Source organism: Typha angustifolia, chromosome 10 (assembly GCF_048772165.1).
Source record: "Typha angustifolia cultivar Huaian chromosome 10, ASM4877216v1, whole genome shotgun sequence".
Lineage (NCBI taxonomy): Eukaryota > Viridiplantae > Streptophyta > Magnoliopsida > Poales > Typhaceae > Typha > Typha angustifolia.
In genome coordinates, this window is record NC_133248.1 from 2,462,497 (window position 1) to 2,485,502 (window position 23,006).

At 35.3% G+C, this 23,006-nt stretch overlaps 2 protein-coding genes across 2 annotated transcripts in view; both read right to left on the reverse strand.

The window, feature by feature from the left end:
- Nucleotides 1-2,771: 2,771 nt before the first annotated feature.
- LOC140768160 (probable arabinosyltransferase ARAD1) lies at nucleotides 2,772-8,436 on the reverse strand. The gene is made up of 4 exons (XM_073108317.1): nucleotides 7,736-8,436; nucleotides 4,486-4,782; nucleotides 4,306-4,401; nucleotides 2,772-3,513 (listed from the first exon to the last, which is right to left on the reverse strand). The coding sequence occupies exons 1-4, from the start codon at nucleotides 8,252-8,254 to the stop codon at nucleotides 3,097-3,099; spliced, it is 1,329 nt and encodes a 442-aa protein (XP_072964418.1). The 5' UTR covers nucleotides 8,255-8,436; the 3' UTR covers nucleotides 2,772-3,096.
- A 2,178-nt stretch (nucleotides 8,437-10,614) lies between these two features.
- The window catches only part of LOC140768159 (mannosyl-oligosaccharide glucosidase GCS1), a 46,241-nt gene continuing 33,849 nt past the window's right edge, over nucleotides 10,615-23,006 (reverse strand). Inside the window, exons 17-22 of the mRNA XM_073108316.1 lie at nucleotides 18,095-18,151; nucleotides 12,825-12,971; nucleotides 12,612-12,703; nucleotides 11,330-11,439; nucleotides 11,168-11,231; nucleotides 10,615-11,054 (exon numbers count right to left, since the gene is read on the reverse strand). Of these exons, the coding sequence (XP_072964417.1) occupies nucleotides 10,901-11,054; nucleotides 11,168-11,231; nucleotides 11,330-11,439; nucleotides 12,612-12,703; nucleotides 12,825-12,971; nucleotides 18,095-18,151 (624 nt within the window). The 3' untranslated portion in view covers nucleotides 10,615-10,900. The remainder of the gene's footprint in view (nucleotides 11,055-11,167; nucleotides 11,232-11,329; nucleotides 11,440-12,611; nucleotides 12,704-12,824; nucleotides 12,972-18,094; nucleotides 18,152-23,006) is intronic.

Consider the following 23,006-nt stretch of genomic DNA (forward strand, 5'->3'; position numbering starts at 1 on the left):
TATCTATATTGAAAATATCCAATGTCTTTAGCGAGTTTTTGATCAAACTAGACTTGTTTCTTATTTTATTTTTTTACCCAAATAGATTGTCCTTCAAACTTATTATCCAATGAGGTTTATTTCATCGTAGTCCTTACAAATATGCTGATCAGCTTAGCGTTTTTATCACTATGTAATTTTTTTAATTGCTAAAAAACTAAAGTTAAAGAATTTATATATATATATAATATTAAATTATTTAGCATTTTAGGACCAAACATTATTTTTGCCTAGAAATAAAACATTGATCAATTCAGCATTTTTATTAGAATTATAATGAATTAGATCTATTTAATAATTCTATTAAAAATAAATAAATTAGATCAGAGTTGGGTTGGTCAAAAACTCTATCCTTAGCCACCATTTGAGTACATTGAATATATAATAGAATAAAATGCAAATGTCAATAAGAAGGGGGATAAATGTCTTATGGTGTGTTTGGCAAAATTAGGTATCCTGCCAAATTTTAATACCAAATTAGGTTTATGTAGTGCATTTAGTTTCTTTTTAATTTAAAATACTAACAAAGTTATAAGATAAATTATTAATTATATTAATTGGTAATTATTTAATTTGTATTATAAATCACTACCCTTGTCAAAGATTCTTTAGGATGCCAACATGGCAAGAAGTTGATTATTTATTAAGCATACCAATAGTACTTTGGAACTTAATATGTTATTACCCTTTTGGTTGCCTTTTTTATTTCATAGCACATATTTTCTTCTTCTTTTTCTTTCCCAAGATAATAAATAAAAAGGGAAATTTATTAAAAAAAATACTCTATCTTTGTTATTTAATATTTTTTTTAATTTCTTTGACAATTAATGAAATAGGTGCAAGTTAACTCAGTTTATTTTTAAGGTATTAAAAATAAAATATAAGGGTTTAAAAAACTCAGGACAAAAATTTGTTTATAAAGATGGTCATCTTAGCTTTCCCAAAGCCTTTGACTTCCATGGAATATGTAAACAAAAACAAAATAGAGCTTTCCACACCCCCACAAGAATAATTGACTTTCATAGTCTTCCTGCAAGCATGCGTTTGATCAAGTTATTCTTGCCCTATCTCCATCACATTATGTAACAATGAAAACGTGACCATTGAACTTTTCAGGTCAACTAGGCTTAAATATTTATTTACGGTCTAACCCACCAATCACTCTGAGCGGGCTTGAATATTTTAGTCTATTGTCGCCCACTAGCCCATTAGATATTGAGCTTATGTTGGGTATAACGACTCTAACATAATGGGTTAAATATAAAAAAAATATTTTATTTCTTTGCGCCGAGTTTAATGGGCTTATATAAAGATATTTTAATTATATTTTATAGGAACATACTTATATATTGATATATAGTTTACTAAATATCATTAAAAAAATTATAAGAATATGCATGCATTATGAATTGAGCTATAGATGAGAGTAGTAGAATCGGACTTTCAGGTCGGGCCGGGCAGGCAAAGGTTTAGCCTATGCCGCCCACTACCATCTTGGACTTGGGTCGAGCCAGGCCTAAATCAAGCATGGGCCGGGCTTAGCCTAATTAAAACCGGGCGGGTTCGGGTCGGGTTTAGACGTGTCGAGACTAATGATCATGTCTAGATGAACCAAAGACATTTGGAAGGTTTTCACAGTGGCAAAAAAATGGGATAGATATTATCAATTGATCTTGCTCCTATATTCTTGTTCTTTAATTTTTTTTTTACTTACTAGATAGTCCTAATTGAATTTAATGTAAATTATACTTAGACCCATTGAACTATTACATGGTGTTAAAAATCCGTGACATTAAGACTTTTGAACTGTCTAAATGCTTCAAATTAACACTTTTGTTGGTGGAAATAATTTGTTTTTCTGACTAAAATTGGTAGGAAGGGAACATTTATATTTCCCTTCCTCCCAATCTTTGTCAATTTTTCCCTTCTTTCAATTACTCTCGTTCTCAAACTCTCAATCTCTTCCTGACTTGTTTCCATTCTAATCTCCAATCCATTTCCTATTGATTACTCTCTCCTAATACTGAGTCCATCTTGATATTACTTTTAATTTCTCTTCTTCCTCTTAATTAATCTCTCATGAATTTATGAAATGTATGGTTGGAATAGGTCTTGGGGCCAGAATTACCTCGTTGATAACTCTCCCCTATTATTAATCAAGTTATCTAAGTGGGTATAAATTATCATATAGAATGAAGTGGATATAGTAGTTTATTTTTAGAGGAAAAGGAGAAATAGAATTTTATTATGAGTTTGAGTAATTAGAAATCAGATAGTGGCAACTATATGTATCATGTTTTAACATTGGCACAATCTTTAATTGGTGTCAAAGCTAGTCTTTTTTGGGGTTCATGAGTTACCCCATATTTATAATACCTATTATTTTATTAATATGAATATAAACTTTAGGCTAAACTACATCTAAACCCTATGAACTATGGCTAAATTAATTGCCTTCTATTTTTATGCACAATTCTGGTAGATATCCAGATGAAGATAGATTGCCTAATTTTATTTTTTTTATAATTTTCATCTTTAGTTTATGTTTATTTATATATTCATTTAGCATACAATGTGCAGTGCAATTGGGTTCAAGCACCAACCATTCTCCCAAGAATTGCATTGCAGGTAGATTTTAAAGTTTCTTTCATTCACCTATAAGGAGGCAGGATTGGTAGTACAGACTGGATGATTTTATGCACAGTTTTACATTTCAAAATGTTCGGTCGACGGGCAAAAGAAATGAATCTAATAGAATATCCGATAAGTGTTGCTGATTACATAGTATATACACTGTCAATAGCTGCTTCATTTATACTTATTTTCTCCCTTTGATACAGGAAAACGAATCAGCATGAAGGTAACAAATATGAAGGAAAATTGGGTGTAGGAAGTAATATCTTGACTGCACATCAGTAACCTAAAATGGCAGTCGAACCACTAAACTGGCATTTGATTTATGACCTCTTGCCACCCAGAATGGCCAGCCAAAGCTCCATAATTCGTACCCACCAAAAGCCATGATTCCAAGGGCTAATATGCACACAATTATCACCTTCATCCCCACCAGTCGGGAATTTTTAGCCTCTTAATCCTGTGAACAGCAAGATTGGCTGCAGGGAGCTTATGCCTCACCTGTCGCCATATCATGTTCACTGCATCGCCACTTTTGGGGGGATGCTGGAACTCGTAGTGGTGAGAGACATTCTTTAATGTTCTCCACATCTCAATCCACCTCTCTTTGCTGATCTGCCTCAGCTGCGTGACCAAGTAATCAGGCTGCAGAGCTTCTTGGACTGAGAAGAAGAGTGAGAAGTCTGTGTAATCAATCTCATCTTCAAAAGGGAGCTCAATTTTGTCGCTCACGATCACAGGGACACAATGGCTGACGATGGCATCAAATAGGCGGCATGAGGAGGGAGTGTCCCCAGCTGGATGAAGACAAAACTTGGATGATCGCATGCCTTCTGTGGACTGGTGAGATCAAACTTTGAGATATTATTGTACTTCTAATAGTGCATATAGTGTTTCAAATATGCATGATGATGATTGAAATAGAAAAACGGAAAAGATAAAAGTTCAGATTAAAAATAGAACATATTTGCAAAACTGGTGGACAATTCAGTCATATAACGTTGTTGCGTAATAGGAAAATCGATCCAACTCTAGCACATAGGAAAAAAAGCTGCTGCATAACATGAGTAGGCACAAAAACAAGTAAACACTCGCAAATTTCTGGCAGGATCATTACCTTGTCTATTTCTATAGGCAAAACTCAGAAGACGAATAATAAGAAACATGTAAGAGCAAAGGCACAGACAGAAAATAAATATACTAACTAAGATGCCAAACTGCTGTTTGTGGGAGGTCATCTAAGCACTTAATTCAGTGCGTATTCAAAGCACAGGTCGAGGGGCTACCTAAGCTGCTCTCTCATAAAGAAAGGTAATGCAGACATATCTAACGAACATTTAACAAAATTGTATCATCTAATACATATGTTCTCCTATCAAACAAGAAGGCAAGTGTTAAACATTTGTATTGAACCAGATAACTGATCAAACAGATTAAATCCCATAACACAATCTAACATATATTAAAAAAAATTTTGAAGTGCTCATACAAGACATGACAAAGCAATCTACTTAGATGTCTACTGAATGAGCCTCTGAGCAACCACATTATACCAAACCATGTATGAAATGCATCAATATAATCGAACCATGTACTAAAGAAGGAGAAGAAAAATTATAATTGCCAACATACTGCTTTTATGCCTTGGCCAGTAGCAAGGCTATCCTCAAAGTGCACATCATCATAGACTTTTAACATCTTTGCTAGTTTTAAACGGACAATTCCTTCCTGCAAAAATAGTGGACCAGATCAGTGATGTACACATACTATATTCATATACTATATACACAATGATAAGATACAACATCATACATCTTTCCTGACTGTACGACCTCGAAAGAAGAGAAGCGTAGAACGAGATTCAAATGGGTCAGGAGGATTGTCATCCAAAAAGGAATCAACAACATGAACATATGGAGCAACAACATCTTTTCTTAGGAAAGAAACATTCCTGGGATATCGCGCAAAATCTGAAACCACAAGAATAGAAGCATTCACAAGATCCCGCAAAAATCTAAAAGCATTTGGGTGATGGATGGGAATCACATGGTCACGGCCAGCTGACCGTTGCCAGTATTTCGATTTCCTCAAAATGTCGAGAAGGTCAACCTGCAACCATGAAATTGACAATGCATGATAAGCATTTGAAGACCATGCCTTCGGGTTACCCAACTAAGAAATACATAAAAACTCTTTTTGAGTTTCCAGATGTAATTTTCTTTGAACCTCTACTTGATAATAATAATCAGTAAGAGAATGGAACTAATGCAGAAGAGGACACAAAATTGGACCTCTTGGATCTGTCCTGTACAAAAAACAAAGAAAAAACACTGTTGAATTCTATATGATTCCTGGATTCAGGAATATTTAGAAGATTATTGTACTTTTCTGCTATACTGATCTTGCAACCTGCCTTACATGCATTTTGAAATATAGGGTAGAATATAGCAAATGTTCATCCTCAAAAAACAGAATAAAGAATCAGATTGAGGAAAGTAAGGATATTATTTGCACATTTCAGACAAGGCATATGCTAATGAGTATATAGGCTGACAAGTATATTTCAAAGTCTCATCTTTCAAGGGAAAACTATATCACAGGAAAAACTAGGTGCAGCCTTTGGGCTCTACAATCATGAAAAGCCTTGCTACTACAAATAGAAGAAAAGGAAAAAAGAAAAAAAAGAAGATAATCAGTTAATCACATAAAAAGCAATAGGAGAAGCTAATAAAGGTTGCTGCAGCCTACAGCATACTGGCAGCCAAAGGCACTACACGTACAGAATAAAGGAGGGCACAGATGGCACCAGAAATTCAATTGGATATATAAGGATCATAACAACATTTTAACAAATGCAAAAAACCAGAAAAATAGAAAATGTTTGAAGGTAAAAACTGAATACTAGATCGGGCGGTGCTACAAAAGTGGTGGTACAAAAAAAAGTTGATGGGCCAAGCAACCACAACTCACATTAAGCTAAATGGCAAATAATATCCTTGTTTAGTTGTTTTATCTCTAGCACTACCTAAACACTTCTTTGCAGGGGTACCACCATAGTTCTTAGATACACTGCCTTATGCATATCAAGTGCTGCTAAGTGAACAACAGTACGATTACTCAAATAAGCTTTCATCTATTTCTGTTCAGTATAACCAAAATAAAAATAAAAATAAAGATGAAGATGCTAGAATTTCAAGAAAGATAATACCACAAAAATATTGACTAAAATAACTCTAGCTTCCAGATTAACTTATGCTGCACATAAAGTCATAAACTCAAGATCCTCCACACTAACTTCTCCCTCAAAGAAACCTATCAAAAGAATAATGGAAGATATTGAGCAACCTTTCATAATCGCTTCACATAAACCATCATTATCTGTTGAAACCTACCTTCAAAAGAAGCTCACTCAAACATCACCAGGCAACCTGTAGTAGGAGTGCCATCCAGATGTCAATAGGGAGTCTAGAGGGACCACATATAGATTTGCAGACAAATTTGCCGACACCTAAAAATACATTTTAGTGTATTGTTCCTAGTTTCCTATTACCAAATCTCCAATCCATCATTATTAGAAACCTTAAACTTCAAAAGAGGAAATAGATATAGAGATTTCCATTAGTAACATCAGCATTTACCTAAAGAAAACCTAACAGAAAGTATTCCCTTCATTCAACCAAGGCGCACAAGAATTCATATCTAATGTTTTTCTTTCCCGTTCATCTTCAAGGATCACATTCTCATAAATTTCTTTTCCAAAAGCCACTCTATAGCTGGTCATTTTCCAAAATGGTCCAATCCAACAGAAAGTGAACGAATAATTAAAATACGAACATTAGACTACTAAAAAATCTTTAGTATCAGACTATAAATTCTTGCAAGCAAGAAAGCAACTTACCTACTACAATATCACCTGTTTCTACCTAAGATCTCAGCATCACAATTTCATTTCTATCCAAATTGCAGCATTGGTCAGATCTAGTATGGGTTGTACATGGACGATAGTTGGAGTCGGTGGCTCTCCTACGGTTCCATCATCCGAGATCCCCTACGGAAGAAGATCAAGTTGGCCCTTGCTAAAAAGCTTGATGCACTATCTCCCTTAAATCCTATGATAAAACGCGGCAAAAGGAATACTATCTAAATGCAACCTGATACCAATTGTCAACTACAAAATCCAAATTTTTTGTTTTTGCTAATGATATCAGAAGACTACCAGGCACCCTTGCAATGATGAACATCTGAACGAGCTCATCAAAGTACATCGCTCTTCCACTAACTACAACCTACTCACATATTTGAGAATAAACATTAATCCATGCTCAAATAGGTGAGGGTTCATTTGGGAAGCAGAGCTGGAGGGAAAGGTTGGTGTGTAAGATGTCCACGGTTCAAGTTTTATTTTTTTCAAGGTAACACTTGCAACCTTTAAATAAATGAGGGTAGCTTATTATTTTGCAACTCATCCACCAATAAACTATTTCTTGAAATTCATTCCCTTAATGACAGAAAAGTAACATTCATTCCTCTCTTTTTGTAGCCCCTCCTATTGATCTCATATATTTTAACAATAAAAGTGATAGCTTTTCAAATGCATTATCTTTTGTGAATTAAAATATCCTTCACCATGAAGTGGATTTAAGGTGATGTCACCAGAGAATCCGCCGTCTCCCCAAATCCATCACCGGAATCTGCCGCCTCCCCAAATACAGAAGTTGAAAACCAAGTCCATTTTCTTACGGCTTTAGTGAAATATACGTATAAGATGTCCTCGCAAGGCTCACTCTTAACCCGTTCTAATACTTACTGTTACTTTAAAGAAATCTTAAATCACTATGCAATTCAAATCTCGATCATTAATTAGCAAGTTGGATTATTATTTTTTTAATATCTCCCTCAATTATAAACACTATCCTACCATATCTCACTAAGATTCAAGAATAAAGTATTCTCTATCGTTTGTTGATTAAAAAATCTCGGATTCTCCAGTAATTCACGGAATAATCAACTCAAAATTCTTCGAAAAGAAACACTTTTTTTTCCCATTAAAATCACAACGCACCTGAAGCTGCCGATCGATCTCCGTATCAGGATCCGTCATATTCCTCCCATGCACATTAAAACTAAGCGACGAGAAGAACGGCACGAAGAACACCTCCGCCTTCTCCCCATCCCAAACCCTGACGACCTCCTTCCCCTCCTCCTCCTCCTCCTCTTCCTTCTCACCACTCCCTACAAGCGACGCCATCATCCAATACTCGACGCTGTGCTGCCTCTTTATCCCCGTCCCCGGCGGCCACGCCGGGAACCTACCTCCGGCCGCCGGACCCCTCTCGCCGGCAGAGCCGAGCATGTCTAGGTTGAAACGGCGGGGGAGGTCATACATGAACACCTTGAGAGGCGGCGATCGCCTCATTCCGGCAGAGGCGGCGGAGGAGGAGCAGGGAGGAGGGGAGGGGAAGGGCAGGGAGAATGAGAGGAGTCGAGAGCGGAAGTCGAAGGTGGAGACCACGAGAGAGAAGGGGATTATAAGGAGGAGAGAGATTAAGATAGAGATGAGAAGAGATCGGTGAGACGCCATTGGAGGAGGAGGAGGAGCGCTCTTGCTCCGATCTCATCGTGGGACGGGGGGGAGAGAGATGGGAGTGGTTTTAAATTAAATTAATTATTCTCTTTTTCACATGTGTATCTGAATAATTTACCAAACTAGGCTTCGCCACAGACTTATTTATCAAACCAAATGTTCTACTGCCCAACTTAAAACGCTAAAATGTTCTTCAAGCTTTTAACATTAATCAATATATTATTTTAAACTAGACCACTAAATAAAAATAAACTGTTGAACATATCAGCTTAAGACTAAATTTAAGTCTACGAATGATTTAGAGTACATGAAAGAGAGAGATTGAAGGGAAAAAAAAGGAGAGATTAAGAAGAAGAGAAATGAAAGATATGGAGCTTGCAATTTGGACAGAGAAATATGGAGGAAATGGGGAAGAAGAAGAAAAAAAAAATGAAGTCTCAGTTCACTCGTGGAATAAGAATATGCTTATTCTAGAATAAGCCGTCTTATTTTAGTATAGTAACTAAACAACATCTTACTTTATTCTAATATACTAATTCAATATTCTTTCTCATTTTATTCCATACAACTTTCTAAAATTTATTTATTAATAACCCAAGATTACTATTTTATCTTTTGAGATGACAACACATAATTACTAGTCATATCAGCTATAGTAGCTATCTCCTATTTTTCTCCTCTCCAAAGCAACCTCGTATACACTGTATAGTGCGGGTATTACCCTTGCACACTCAGTGTCGGGTATTATCCTCCATCACCAATTTTCAATACTTTCATATATCAACGTTATGTCACATTAAATATAATAATTATTCTTTATACTAGTATTAAACTAAATATTAGAATAGCTTATATTAGTATTAGCTCTCTTCTTCTAGTATAAAAACTTAAAATAATTATACCTATTCTACTCTTATTCCACAAGTGAACACAACCGAAGTAAAATAGAAGAAATAGTTCAACATTTTCGTCTGGTCCTAAAATGCTGATTAATTTAACATTTTATGTTATATATATTTTTTTAATTTAATCTTTCAGCGGTTAAGGAAAAAAATAACCTAATGATAAAAACACTGAACTAATTAGCATTTTTATTAGGGCTACAGTAAATTAAACCCTATTTGATAATAATAATAATTTTGATTAAAAAAATAAAAAAAGTGGTCTAGTTTGGTAAAAAAAACTCGTCTATTGATTAATAAAAGGCTGCGAGCTCCTCTAGTTATAAGCCAACAAGTCTCTCAGGGTTGCTTATAAAGTAGGATGGCTTGAAAGTCAAAAAGAAAAAGAAAAAAAAGAATTGCTCACAAGTCTCCAAGCTCCCTTGGAAAAGCTGCATACAAAGGCTAATCTTTCAAAGCAAGGAATTAATGAGTCCTCACTAAAGAGGTTCTCGAAGGCTTCTTCTTCCATCAAAACAATGTTAAGAGATATTGCTTGCCATGATATGGAGAAAGAATCATTTCCTTCAAGGCTCAAACAAAGCGAGCTAAGTCTTGCTTGTATTCAGCTCATTATATTTCAAACTCAGATTTTAGCTTGTGTTTAGCTTATTTATTAAATGAATGAGTCGAACACCAGTAGGTAATTTGTGAATTACGTGCTATTCTGAGGGAAAAATCTAACACACACTACTAGTCAATTTATTTTGTCATAAAAACAGACACTAGTACGTGCATGGTGGTTATTGTCGGTATACAAGATGCTTACAGATATATCACGTAAACTCACGTGAAGTATGTTCCTTCTTATTTGTGATAAGCATGTGGAGTATGTTGTAGTGAGATTACAATAAAGGAAATATAAAAGATTATAATAAAAGAATCTCCCACTTCTACGTAAAGAGGAGCTACACTCTTTAGTGAAAAAGATGCATCCTTCACTCTTATCACCATAAGAAAAGTATATATATATATATATATATATATATATATATATACAAGATTTTTCCTTTAGTGAAGAAGATTTTTTTTTTCCTTATTGCCACCTACATGCACTATGCATCATGCATCTTCACTATCTTCCTCCAATAGGGAGGGGATGAGAAGCTCATAGATTTTTTTTTCCCTCATTTTTTAGTTACTATACCAAAATAAAGAAGTTTATTTAGGAAAAAAAATAAACCTATTTATATTGTACAGTTCCTGAGAACAAAGTTTACTTTTGTTTTAGGTACAAGCTGCCCAGATAAATTTTTTGTAATCTCTAACTTGTCTCTCTTAAATCCTAGTAAAACATCCAAAGTTTGTTTCAGATTTCTAATAAAAGTGCTTCAAATGACTAACAAAGTGCTCATTTTGATTCAAATCAACCTAAACTCAGATCAAATTGAAATAATGCAGACCCACCTCATAAAATTGTCGCAAAGGAATTTTACTGCTAGCAAATACTTAACATAAATAGGCTGTTCCGGGGAAACTGGACACTATTTCCAGACATATAAGATAGGAATGAATCATCAGAAAGGCCAAGCAAGAAAATACATCATGGATAGAGCTGTTAGTCCTGAATATTGCAGTTAGCCTTTATGAATAAATAGCATTTCAAAGCCAAGCAGAATATGCTTGACCTTGACTCCGGCGGTGTCTAGGAGCTGTCATCTGTAATCCAGGCAGCCAATCTCTTTGATGTGTGAGGAAGAGTTTATCTATGTAAGCTTGGATAAGCCTCTGCCATTATCAAAACAATAAGAGATGTCCAACCGGTAAATGGCCGTTGACCTTTGCCCTTCCCCTTGTTCTTCTGATCATAGTTTTCCCACAAGAATCCGCTTTCGTGGTAGTTCCTTGCGATGTTCCTGTTATAATGTGGCAACCAATAAATAATAGTACTGGCTTCCCTCTCTCTTGGATACTAGTTCTTATTCTTTGGTTTTCTCACACAAGATGAACAAGAAAAGGAGAGAGATACCTGATCAAATTTGATCTAAGCTCGTCATATAGTCTGCGTGCCCTGAGCTTGTATGGTCCATCCTCTGCAGAATAGGATTGCCAGAGCAACAATATATTTGCATAGTTGCGTGAAAAAATCCACTGTTCCCTTTATTAGTTATGTATTACAGTAAATGTGTACCTTGCGCATAGTGATGCAGTGCAGAAAGAATCATGTAGTTCATGTTTATCCAAATGGGGCCTCTCCAATAAGGCGGATCATGCTCTGTGTTGCGTTTCATGTACAATGAGCTAGGCCAAAGATACAGGTCAGCATATCGCACTTTCTAGTAAGGTCTAAATAATTCCAAGAGAGTAAATGTAATTGAGTGGGAAAAGCTGCAAGGTAGTTTCAACTTTCAAGAACAGAAGTAAGATGTAGAAAGCAGAGGAAGTGTCATGCATCTTCAGATGTTCTGCAAATATCTGGTCTGAGAAAATATATAGTGCCATACAAGCTGAGCCATTTCAATTTATAAGTAACATTTGGTTCGATTAGCAAAACACAGAAAAGAGAGACCTAAATAGTTTATATATGGCAGCTGGTATTCTCTTTCACATGTATTTCTTGGAAACAAGCTGCCCTTACCCTAAATGTCTCATTATTAATCTTTATTTGGTCTTAATGCATTTTAAATTTATAAAAGGACCTGCTTTCATTATTCAACAGAGTTTTTGCATTAACAGTCAAGCTTACAAATTAAGGATATTTTACTTGACAAGTCTAGAACTAGCTAAGGGCATGTTTTGTTGATAGGAATTGAAAGGAAGAAAGTGATTTTTGAAAGCAAAAGTTTCTAAAGAAGCCACTTTCTAGGAAATAATTGATTTCCTAGTGTTCGGCGAAAAATCTGAAATGTTTGGTGAGATGGGTAGTTATAATGATTATAGTCACATGCAATATATATGGGGTTGGGAAGTGTCTGTTTCCTTAAGAGAGAAAACTGAACCAGTCAAAAACAGAAAAGTTGGATGGTCTTGAGAAGTGGGGAAACTTACTTTCCAATCCACTTTCTCCATCCAAATAGTAGGACGTGAAGCACTTTCTGAAAGTTGTCACTCAAGGCTGAGATTCCAAACAAATTACTTGTTCTAATGCAAATATCCAATATATAAATAGGGTTTAACTCATGAATCAGTTATCAGTTTGTAACAATTTTGAGTGATTGGTAACTAAAATTATCACTAGATCATAGAATTGCATAAGTTATTGATGAATATATGAAAACACATACATTATATACATGACCAATATATACTACATATAGGTGACTACCCACAGGTAGTAGTATCCTATGGATGTACATTTTGATGTACACAAGAAAATAACCAAACTGAATATATAGACTAACGAATGAATACATAATGCTTTTCATTTTTTTTTCATCGTCCAACTAAATATACTGTAAATTAGTCTGAAGTACCTTGTCTTAGAAAGTGAGCGAAGTCCATAATCTGTCCACAAGATTGAGCGATTAGAAATAAGGTCCAACTGCTTTTGAAGAATCCATGAATCCTGGACAAACAACGGAACTGATGATTGGAATATATTTTATTGACAGAAAATCCTAAAAAATTGTAAAACCTTTGACAAAGCTACATAAATCAATGGAGGCTGACAGATACTGGTTACTTACAGGTGGAATGATACCCATCATAAATGGGAAAAGGCTGACATACCCAACATGGGGAACTAATGCTAGCTGGGGCCTTCCGAATGTGTCTCTTAAGAGCTCTCTTTGCATGGTATCCTTGCTTTTCACTTCATACCATCTCAGACGAACCTAAAATTAGAACAGAAACTTATAATAGGCACTATATCACTATTTACAAATATTTATTGCAGCAAAATCAGAGATTCAGAAGAGCACTTTTTAACACTTCACAGTTACTGTTAAAAAAAAATGAATTTTGAAAATTGGAACTAGTTGAGGAGATTAGAAAACTTCAAAAAGATCAAAGCACAAGGAGAAACAAGCTACCATGGGATATGGAAGATTTGCTTTCCAGTACACATGGTAACTAGTAAGATATAAAGATAAATTTTTTATGAACTCCTCTCACTTGAGCCCTCTTTATTCTGTCACCCCACATAATGTGTAACCAAGCATCCCTTCCTTAAAAACCTCTCAGTACTTGTTACTTAATCATGCCTTTTCCTCCCTCCTGTCAAACCTAAATCCCTCCCTTCTCCTTTCCACCCTAAAACCCATAATGACGAGAAGGAAAGAAATAGCAGTACCAGATCCAGCTTTTTCTACTGATCTTCTATGATAACAAAGCAAAAACTAATTGGTGTCTCCAATCTCTCCTAATCTTAAGTTTTTTTTATTGCTGCTGCATAAGTAGAGAGTATTAACTTTTCACCAAGTACTAACAAAAGAAATCGGTAGAGTTGGTATTTTCTACAGAATCTGGGACATACCTCTTCTTCTGATGTTAGAATGGTATCTATGAGGTCCTTAACAAACTCTTAAAGAGGTTGAGCTGAGTAAAATTAGGGGTTGGGGAATATTGAGGTGCACAATTGATGCAGTTCTAGTTTATAATGACTTTACAACTACTTGTTTTTTAATTTCTGGAAAAGTTGTGATAATATCTTAAGATTTATTCTGTTCATAAATATTGTATTTTGGATTCCGTTTGCAAAAGAAAATGGATAATATGCTTATTTACTTTAGTAACTTATCATGCAGGCAGGAATATGATTGCTTCTAAAATAGAAGAAAACCATCTACCATCTCTAAGTTCCTTGAATAGGGCATGCAGAACATCTATACGAGGAATGAAGGAATAAAGAGAGATACATGAAAAGTTGAAATCCAATGCAATGAGAAACAACAATTCTTCTTCTTCTTTTTGATAATCTCAAAAGCAACGATGGCCATACTGGCGGCATACCGGCACATTGCACGAAAGCTGCCACATGACACACCTCCTAGCCATAATCTGCTAACCTTCGCTGCTCGCCTTCGCCCTTTGCCGCACGCCATCTTGTTCATCGTTGCTCGCCTCGCTCAAGTGCCCTAGCTCGAGGAATGATACGCAACTAAAGTTTTTATTTGACCCGGCCAATCTCCTTCCTCCTCATGCTAGGGTACCCCAACGCGAGTGGCAATCTTCTTCCTCAAGCTAGAGCATGTGAGCGATGGGTGATGACGAGCGAGATAGCAAGTAGCGACGGCAAGCTTGATAGTGAGCAGCAAAAGGCAAAGGTGGGTAATCTCCCTCTCTCTTTATCTCTCCCTCCCTTGTAGCACGGCAAACAAGTGCCGCAACACATGTCGTGACTGCCGATGGTAGAGACGGGTCGTGCCACAAGCATAGCCATCCTTGCTCAAAAGATTCATTTAGCTACCTACTAATTCAAACATTTTCATGCACATCAAAATTATTTAAGACAAATTTCTCTTTTCTAATACATTGTTCAATATTGAATTCGAGAGTAAGTGGACTGATAGTACTAGCCCACTGATCTCTTTACTAGCCCACTGATCTCTTTCACAGTTATTTTAAATTAAATGTTCTTCTAGATGTCTTGCTATATAGGAAACTAAATATCCAAGTAGTTCAATAAAAAAAAATTCATATTTGGAAGAGGTCGTTCCAATTCTCTGCTTCAAAACCAAACTCGTCAAGAACTGAACTAAAAGGAAAAGAAAGATTCTACTCAAAGATAAGAAAACAAAATGCATAACACTTTATCTCTTGCTCCTCCCAAGTTGCAAGTGCACCTTAATAGTACTAGGAACAAGGTTCACTATACCAGAGGCATGAGGCATGCTGACTTTGGCTCGGCATGAAACATATTGTTGGCACGTGGCATGTCAATCTATGTGTTGTTGGCATACTTGATAGCCTTGACATGATTAAAAATATAATATTCAAACCTTTTTAGGGCCATAAAATAGGTTTTAGAGGCTAAAATAAAGTCCATTAGCGCTATATTCTGATCTCATGATTTTTCCCAAATTTTCTAGGATTTTCTAAGTTGGGACAAATAACTTGGGAAAAACTGAAATTCCATTCAATTTTTACGATTTAAAGTATAGTCCACAGATAAAGCACTGAAAAGAAAAAGGGATATCAAAAGTAAGGTATGCTCAATTCCTAATAGCATACATCAATGTGAGTGACTGAATGCAGGCATGCAATACAAGAATCATGGTATAACATGGTGAAGAGCTTAACCAACAAAGGTATGAGAGATGTAGATTCATAGAATGAGCAAGTTCATTAGGACATAGTAAAGCTTGTACTACCTAAGAACAATGAACTGGAAAAATAGTTGCTTAAATTGTTAACATATGTTCTAAGGAAAGTTCAAAGTTTGGATTTTAGGTTCGGTTTCCATCTATAGATGAAAAAAGAAATATCCTGGCATTCTAGATTTCGTGTCAAGAATTACATTTTCACTATTTTTCAAACATATTGAATTTCATAAAATTGATATAAAATTAAAAATCTAAAAGTACAGAAAGGTGAAAGCAAAATAATAGATAATTATATTATTCAGGCAGAATGGTAAAACATATAGATATGTATAAGAAAAAAACTACAATAGAAGAAAAATTTATCCTATGGGTTAAATTTTAATCCATTTGGATTTGAAACCTAATAAATTGTGCCATGGTAGACTCAAACCTAAGCGCTCATTCAATCAAGAACCACCATTATCTATAGATTGACAATGGTGGCACATTTTACAACTAATTAATTTCATATCCATATATTAGCTATTTCGCATGATCTTTAGACAAAAAAAAAACATTCAACTTTCAACAAGTACTAGTTCTCCTAAGAGAACCATAAGTAGTGCTTTCAGAAAGAACAAAAAATATAAAATAGTCAGAAGTTGAGTTTCCATAGTCCAAAGGATTCCATGTAACGAAACCTTAAGCTGTTTACACTTAAAAATAATGGGATATAATCCAAATGGATCAAAAATGTTAAGTGAGACAACTTTTTCTATTGTATCTTGACTCATAAGTCATAACTATTGTCCACTCTTCTAACACTTCCTAAATCCACTGAAGACAAGAAAACAACCAGCAGCAGGCTTGCAGCACCATCACCACACCTCAAATCTTCTCTGTTCACTTGCTGTTGTTCCTTGTCCTACAATAGGTAACCCCTCCACCAAGGGAGATAATGGTCTAGCTGGCATCAAACCCAAGGTGGAAGATTCTCCAAGTATGAGTGAAATATGCATGTGTGTTTGTGTATCAATATACATATGTACAAAGGCTGGAGAACAAAGTTTACTTTAGTTTTTCAAAATATTCAACAGAATTTCCGCTATTATGTGCCTCAGGAACTGCAAAAGTTAAATTTTCTTCCAAAGAATCTCTTCCACCTTAGGATGATGCAATTTAAATGTCAAAGATTTACTGTAAAGTCTATAGTATGGGAAAAAAAAAGAAAAAAAAATGATAAGTAGGTCTACTTATCATTTCTTTTTCCCTCATATTTCTTCTGAGTTAACAGATTTCTTTCCCCTCTTTTACTGGCACTAATCCTCTATTTGATTTTCCTTCTTTTCTATTACACCAAAAGTTCCATTCCATGAGCTTATCCTTCCCCTCTTTGCCAATGGTAGCAAAAACACCATATTTTTCTTCTATATCCATCAAACTCCTCCTTTAAGGCTTAATTCATTATGGTATGCAGCAAAAGATGAAAATGAAAAGGAAATAACTAATAACTGATTATGTATGTCAATGCTAAGCTTGGTAAATAAGATCTTCATGTAGGTGCTGCATAAATTCATTACGGCTGCGTTTGGATGTGGTTTAGGTTTATTTTTAAACCAGTTTAGTGAGCACTAAACTATTTTAGTATCCGAACACTAGTTTAAGATAAAAAGGGTTTAGCACTTGCCGGCCATGCCGTAAAAGAATGAGAAAATGAGGTAAGAGATACTCACCTTTGCCTTTGTAGTTGCCGTCGCCGTCGCCGTCGCTCGCCGATCGTCGCGGCTGTTGCTTCGTGCCCTAGCACCCGAGAAAGAAGAGAGATCGAGAGAGAGAGATCGAGATCGAGAGAGAGAGAGAGAGAGAGAGAGAGAGAGAGAGAGAGAGAGAGAGAGAGAGAGAGAGAGAGAGAGAGAGATCAGGAGAGGGTTAAAAACTTAAGTTGCGGGTTCGGATCCGAATCGGGCGCTAGGGCATGAAGCGACGGTCACGACGAGCGGCGGGCGGCGATCGGCGATCTACGACGAGGTCGATGGTGAGCGGCACTACTATTAAGACCCTCGTGCCACGTGCCGGTACGCCGCTGGCACAATCATCCTTGGCGCAACCTACTTAAACCCATTCTTCTCTCCCTCCTCTTCCATCCAATATTTTACATTTATCAACAAAATCTAATTATCATTTCAATCCTTCTCTCACTCTCTCCCTCTCTCCCTCTCCTCTTCTCATCCATTCATCCACTATAAAGGGTATTTTGGTCATTTGATAAAATAGGTCCTAAATTCACTACTTTTTTATGTCACATCAGGTGTAATCATAACATCACTAAAACAGTTTATCACCAAACACCATATTTTCCTAAATCGGTTTAAGCTACCATATTCAAGTTTAAGATATGAGAGTAGCTAACTAAGTTTAGGAGTTAAATTACATCCTAACGCCATTCAAGTGCTTCCTAGTAATACAAGATAGCCATCTTGCATGAAACGAGCTATTTCTGACATATATCGAATATCACAAGGTCATGTGGTAACGTCATGCAGATTGCAGCATTCATGTTTACATAGTATCTTCTCATGTAGGGCATTCATGTCCTTTGACTATATAATGAGTAAATACTTGTATTACATAGTCAACTTAAATTATGCAACAACTTTGTTAATCAAGTGACTAGGATGCATGTCAATGACTTATGAAATATGAACCAAGCTTACCTTTTCCGTGTGGTTCCCAAAATCAAAGTAAGCTCCAGAAGTATCATCCAAATGCATCTATCAAAATATATCAAACATTTAGTAAGCTAAAGATAAGCAAGGTAAACTGAATTTTAACATTTTATAGCCTTCATAAATCATCTTTGTCAAAGAACATGATCAAAACCAAATCCTAAATCTTCTGCGTAGGACTAAAAGGAAATGATGCACGGGGGAAGCATCAGATCATCCAACATGTTCTTATGTGCAAAAGTCTCACAGACAAGAATGGCAATGTATGAACCACTTTGCCTGAGTCTACTACCATACTCAACATTATACCCAACATGGAATAAGCTCCACACTGAATGAAGATAACAATTTGATGAAGTTTACAAGTCACTTCCAATTCATATTTGAGCTTACTGCTAGATATAGTATAACTTAACGAACTTTACCTTAATTACGATACCAGAATCACAGAAGTGGGGACAGTCTGGTATTTCAAACAGTTTACATGTGCATCACGAAACTTCTATTATGATTTCTAGAATATAGGAAAAGGGGAATTAAACATGCCAAATTTGAAGGTACAATTGTTTTCTACCTCATCAGGATTTTGAAACCATCCAAGGGTAAGAATGTCATATGCAAAATCTGCATACAAAAGAATTACCTCACTAAAAAGGTGAACGGGAGCTTAGGTTAATAAAAATAGAGATAGAGTGCATAATCAGCATCACTAAATATCTAAATTCAACTAGCAGGTCTATAAATGGCCTGCTAGATAAGAAACATCAGAAGTTATGTTTCTATGAGATCCCACCAGGTCTTGTCATCCAGAGTACCATGTCAATTTGTAAAATTGAAATGGGTGGAAATAATCAAGAATTCAAGACCAAGTGGCAAGTCATTACTGATTTATTAACTCGTGGTTATTTACTTTCTTGAAGGCAAGTACCAAATACATGAAGTAGGGCCCAGCTACACAGAGCAGTAATACATTGGTGCAACTTCAATTCTTCAACATGCCAGGACCCAGCCAAATAAAAAATTCATTCTCAAATATCTTTAGGGTTTAGACTACATTCTTTTCTTCGAACTAAGGCCATGGTATAATGATATGATAACTTATATATCTGTAAGATTGAATATAGTTGCCATTTTATTATACTATTAACGTATTAATGCTTCTTTGCAAATGTTGCCTCACACGTATTCCCTTAATGTTGTGCAATGGCGTTGTTTATGAAGCATATCTACAATACCCTTATCTATGAAATAAGCAAACAGTAAAAAGTATTCCATTTTCTCATCTTCATAGGACCATTTTGGAGCAACATGAGTTATGCCAGCATACCACCAAAGGACTATTAGAAGTTATAATTGGAAACATACCTATATGTGTCTATATTCCCAACAAATGAGAAAATCATTATCAGACGACTCACTCTCAGTGCTTTTTTGCACTCTTATTAAGACTTTTCAAGTACTTTGAGTAGATTTGGCCATAAGGAAGTCCCTAAGAGTTGTAGACACAGAACAGATTGTACTGAAATCTTCTCAGTTGTAACAAGACAAAGTCTAGTAATCAAATCAGATTTTAAACTAATTTAATCTCACATAGTCAGACAGAATCCAAATGGGAGATTTCAAAAGTAAAGATTTGGGCTTGAATGAACATTCTAGTATTATCATTTCTGATTGTGTCCTTATATTAATACTTTTTTCTGTTCTTGAAGTTGTATTACATTTATATCTAACAGTATAAAAGTTAGATAAACATCTACAAATGGATAGCTCTTCATGTCCAGGAGAAATAAACATCAAGTTAAGTTCAATCCCATACTGAATGTACTTTAATTGCATAAATTATGCTACAATATCAAATCTCATTGCCACTTCTAAGGTTTGCATGCATGTCTCCTTTCTACAATAGAGCATTGCCTATCTATCTGTTTAAACGTTCCCCTCTGTACATAAGCTGAAATTTGCTGCCTAACTTATTGCAAGGAAAGTAACTTTACAGTATGCTCCAAATAATGGTATTTAATGGTGCCAAATGTCAACTAAAATAAGGACAAGAGTATACAGTTTTAATTTAAGATTGCCATCTCCTCCCCCTGCCCCTTGCCCCACAACAAGCAGAGAAAAGAAAAAACAAGACATCTTCAACCACATTTATGTTTCCACCACCACTCTCTCGGATAAGTCACCTCACACTATCAACAATTTCCTATTCATTAACTTAAATATTTGAATAATACTATCAGGTCTAGAAATGGTGATTAAACAAACATCAACATATGTGTCGTTATATAAAAGATTGAAAGAATTTGACTTCACTGTTCAAGAGCATTTCTAATCAAACCAAATTTTTACCTGTAAAATATTGTTTCTTGCCTAACCAAATAACCAATCAATAGATAATTGAGATATCTTAGTCAATTTTTGCATTCTAGTCATATGAGAAAATTGCTCAAGGGGAGTTGCAGGCCCTTTAATGATAAATGCTATCAAAGCATTGCCACAGAGGGGTGTAAACTATTGGAGCTCAATCAAGCTAGGCCAGGCAGGTTTTGGCTCAGAAGTACCTGAAACAACATAAGCTCACTTTCAAGCTTGCACCAAGCCTATTACAGGACAGCAGAAGCTCGCTTGCTAGAATACCGAGTTGGCTTGAGCTTGGCACAGTTCCGGAAACACTAGATATTTTAGATTTTAATACATCAGAGTAGCACAAGAAACCTAAGCTGGCACTAACAATTTGGGCTAGTACTGCACAAGAGCATCTACAGAGACCTCTAATTCCTCATCTACACCTGATGTGGGATAAAGTAAAATGGAGGTTACAGCACAATGGAAATGGGATTTATATGTTACCGATAGCAGATTTGATCCCTGGGTTGCAACAAAATGAAATAGTGCAACAAGTGTGCATTGTTGTAAAAGTGTCCCCCAAAAAAAGATATAATACACACACGTCTATGATATATTTTATTCAAATCAACCACAAGCTAGGTGAGGCTATTTCAATCTAGGTACATTTACTAAAAGAGCTTGAAATTTTGAGCTTGAGCATGGCTTGTTTGATAAGTGGCTGAGATCGAGCCAAGCCAAAAACAAGCTGAGCTCGAGTGGTTCAAACCGAGAGCCTATTTAACAACCCTAGTGCAACATCATTTTTAAAAAAAAATATTAGCCAATTTGTGACATATTCCACTAATAAACTTCAGCCAATTTGATTACTTTTCTTATCCACTTTTGAAATGGAAATAGTCGACAGAAACTGCCATTTTCTAGTTCATCTAGAATCTTCTTGAGTTAGTATAAAAACTCCACGGCTTTCCCAAGATATATGAGCTAAAACTTCAACGAGTCGGATATCCATTAAAAGGAATTAACCCTCTACGGTATAAGCTCCAGATAGCCCCTTCTTACCAAAATGTTTCTTGCTCAATGTAGCACCAGTACTTAGAGAAGTAATGTCAAGAAGATAGATAGCCAAAAGGATTTGCTCCATATTTCCATAGTGGCTTCTAGATTTAGAACCAAATCACCAATCACTATAGCAAAATCAGAGCTATGTAACTTTTTTCTTCTAACAAATTACAGTTTAGGTGTTTTAAGATAAATAACGATAAATAAGTACATAAGATATAGGATAACAAGCTATGAAGCATGGATACTTCATTTGCCCCTCATACCGGTGTCCTATACTAATGCAAACGGTGTGGCGGAGAGAAGGAGATGGAAGAGAATGCAAAAAGATAAAAGAGGAATGCGGTTTCACACCTCCACCCTTAAAGAATGGTTTCACACAAGTTTCACAAAGGGAAGTAAATCATAAATCTTCATTAAAAGCACAACAAGTTTATATATAAACTTTACAATGAGAATAAGCAAAAGACACCCTAGATGAATGAAAAATAGAAAAACAATTATAAATGTTACATAATAAATAGAATGACATGAATTCTCAATTAGAACCAGATCCCTACAGGGGAGGGATCATTAAATTTCAGCGCCTCTTGCACTGGTACAGATACAACTCGATATGTATCGGATATGGCTAGAGGAATATCCGAATTAAAAAAATCAATTTTAATTTTTCGATACGGCTAGATACGACTCCAGTACATTTCTTGATCATCCAATCCTTTTTTTTGTGCTAAAAGATGATATAAAAGTACAAACATATACTATATATATATCCAATCCTTCATAATACTTTAAGGTTTTGTTTATTTGATAATGAATTAAACATATAACTTGAAAACCATTTAAAAATCCAAGTTAATTATAAATTAATAGTTGAATTGGGTTTCAATGTTTCACTAATATTTTGAATTTCATATAAGTTTCTGGTACAATATTATTCTAAAGTTTTAGACATGTAGATCCTAAATCTGTAGCTTTTTTTTTTATCTTATCATTTTTGGGATAATCATTTTCTACCATATGTTATATTGGTTGACAATAGATTGAAAATATATTATTTATTTATTGATTGGCATATTCATGCCGTATCCATATCCTACTTATAAAAATTTATCATATCCTCATATCCGTATCTCCATATTTGTATCCATGCTTCATAGATAACAGGCTATCCCAATCAATATGGTTTGCTAAAGAGAATTGCATTTCACGAATCACTATTAAAGTAGCCTTTGAAATAAGTTAGCATAATGTTTTTCTAATCACTTTTGATTTTGGATGTTCGTGTTTTGAATAATTGGACCCTTCCGGTACTTCAATTAAGAACAGTGCCACAATTCATGATAATCTTCCAAAGCATGGTTTGTGGAAAGAAATATGTATGCAACCTTACCCCTATTAGTAAATAGGTAGTTTTGACGCCTCAACCTATTACCACTTGGGTGCAAGGAGGCAAGCCTTACGATTACACTAACTAATGCCCTACTCTTTC

Coding starts and splice junctions, on each gene's coding strand:
- LOC140768160 (XM_073108317.1), bottom strand. CDS start 8,254: ATGGCGTCTCACCGATCTCTTCTCATCTCTATCTTAATCTCTCTCCTC. Junction 4,783..7,735: donor AGATCGATCGGCAGCTTCAG/GTGCGTTGTGAT, acceptor TCATGGTTGCAG/GTTGACCTTCTCGACATTTT. Junction 4,402..4,485: donor GTCGTACAGTCAGGAAAGAT/GTATGATGTTGT, acceptor CTATTTTTGCAG/GAAGGAATTGTCCGTTTAAA.